Source organism: Aplysia californica, unplaced genomic scaffold (assembly GCF_000002075.1).
Source record: "Aplysia californica isolate F4 #8 unplaced genomic scaffold, AplCal3.0 scaffold00097, whole genome shotgun sequence".
In the NCBI taxonomy this organism is placed as follows: Eukaryota; Metazoa; Mollusca; class Gastropoda; order Aplysiida; family Aplysiidae; genus Aplysia; species Aplysia californica.
Genome location: NW_004797367.1, coordinates 792,047 through 794,273, shown reverse-complemented (window position 1 = coordinate 794,273; position 2,227 = coordinate 792,047). Strand labels below are relative to the sequence as shown.

General features: G+C 44.5%; 1 protein-coding gene across 1 annotated transcript in view; it reads right to left on the bottom strand.

Annotated features, from left to right (window-relative positions):
• The window catches only part of LOC101855633 (tolloid-like protein 1), a gene marked incomplete in the record, with an annotated part of 127,460 nt that overhangs the window by 36,260 nt on the left and 88,973 nt on the right, over positions 1 to 2,227 (bottom strand). Inside the window, 1 exon segment of the mRNA XM_013080728.2 lies at positions 1,697 to 1,901. Coding sequence (XP_012936182.1) covers positions 1,697 to 1,901 — 205 coding nt within the window.

The window sequence follows — 2,227 nt, the reverse complement described above, 5'->3', positions numbered from 1 at the left end:
TCTCTCTTTCTCTCTCTCTTTCTCTCTCTCTCCCTCTCTCTCTCTCTCTCTCTCTCTCTCTCTCTCTCTCTCTCTCTCTCTCTTTCAAGACGTAATTGCTTTCTTCTCTGATTTAACCCATTCCGAGATAGCGGCGCTTCGTTTCCGACAGCAAGAATCGATCCCAAAGAATCCGTCCAATGCGAGTAGACACTTGTTCTAAAAAGTCGTACGTTTTACCAGAAAGTAATACATAGCGACCCTTTTCGCTCTGAGTTTGACACGTACTGAGACCAATAACTGACCTTGATTTTTTCAGCTAATCTAAGTCCATTCATACTAATTTCCTGATCCGCCAAGCAGGCATAAAACATAATTTGAAAATACTATTCACCATAGTCTGTCAGAAATCTTGGGATGGTGGGATACCGCTTCCGGATATAGAATCGATACTCTATTTCCGCCTAGCAAGGCCGAAAATTTCCCGGATTCGCCGTTAATTAAAAAGCGAGTCTTTTCCTTCTTGTCCCAGTAACTATACTCTTTGGGCCCTCGGGGGAAATCGCCACCACCTGATTGGGCCAGCGAGCTGATTTCATTTCTGGAGGGAGATTCTGGAGCCTTTCGTAATGGGATAAGTGGTGCTTTTCCCACAGCTGGTATAAGCTACCACCCGCATTCTCTTTCTTTGTGTGAACTAGAGGGGGAGGGAGCACCGTTAAACGGGGTGCCCACTACGGATGGGATCGGCTGATCAGGCCGATCGCCCGACTCGATCGCCTAAAAAACAAACGTGTTTGTTTTCAGTTTCAGGCGATCGAGTCGGGCGGTCGGCCCGATCCAGCTGTAGTGGGCACCCCGTATTAGCTGAGCTGGTTTTATGCTCGACTATGGGAGCAGATGACCTTAGTTTGAATCCCCAACGGGGCGTTCTGAACATGGGCTGTTTTTAAATCTCTGCACCCATTTCGCGCTGTTCTAATCTAGATGGATGTTCATTTGTAAGTCCCGTCTCTAGAATAGCCTTTTTGGGGTAAGTGTTTTACAGCCCTCGCAGCTGCATACGGTCGAATGAGCGCGCGGGGCACATTAAACATTTTCTGTTTGGTAAACAATTTTGAATTTTGCCCGGGTGGCAGCCGAAGCCTACTCGTATCGATTTTGGACGACCAAGGGATCTTTAACGTGCGCGACTTGCACACGGGACCTCGAGAATTTTCGCCCTTATCCGAGAAGGCTAGATCTATACAATGACGTAACGATAGCTATGTACTGTGGTCATCTATGTTTTGGTGTCATATCATAAAAATAAACAATAGTAGGGATTTCTTTTCAAAATACTATCTTAGAGAGCCACAAAGGTGATTGTCTTCTTAGTTAAGACAGACGACATTATGTAATTTACGTTTTTCTGTACAGCACGAAACAGAAACCAGTTGATCCGTTTTTATGAAGATTTTCTTTCTGTCCCAAATTATTGTTTGAGTTTTCTGTTTCTTGAAATCAAAGAGAAGCTCACCATCACACTCATCTATTATGAATCGCCTGTAATAAAAACTCACAATGGGAAAGAAAAGAATTATACCAATGAGAATCCCACTCCCCCCCAAAAAAAACCCCAACAAACAAAAACAAACAAACAAATAAAACAAGACGGTTATCAGAATGACCCACATTGTTACAAATAAAGAGCTAAACTCATTCTTATTTTCCTCACCGTCGCCTTCTTCTCTTTGCTCTTAGCGGTCTTCCTCGCCATCTGGTGCCTTTGGGTGAGCTTGGCCTCCCTGGTCATGTCCCGGCTGTGTCTAGCTTGACCCCGAAGGTCCCGTAGAAGAGTCTTGAAGTGCCTCAGTTTGGTGCGCGCCTTTTTCACCTCCTCTCTCAGCATGGCCTTTTCCTGGCGACATTGGCGTTTGGAGCTGTGGGGAAGAAACGACGGGGAAGAATTATTGTAAGTGTTTTACGCTCTCATCGACACAATATAGATCTCCAGCGTCTGTGGTGTAGCAGTTAGGCGCTTAGCCATCTCCCACAGAAGACTTTGGTTAGATTCCCGACTGGGGACATTTTTTATCGAACGAATATCGCGGTCTTTTAGTGCCCGCCCAACACCCGTCAAATGATACCTCCAGGCAGAATGGTGTTAGATTCTCTGAGTAATCATATAGAATGTTAAGTCAAAAGGTTTACTTTTGAGAGGAAATTTGCGCTCTACAAATTATTATAATAATATTAGTATATATTT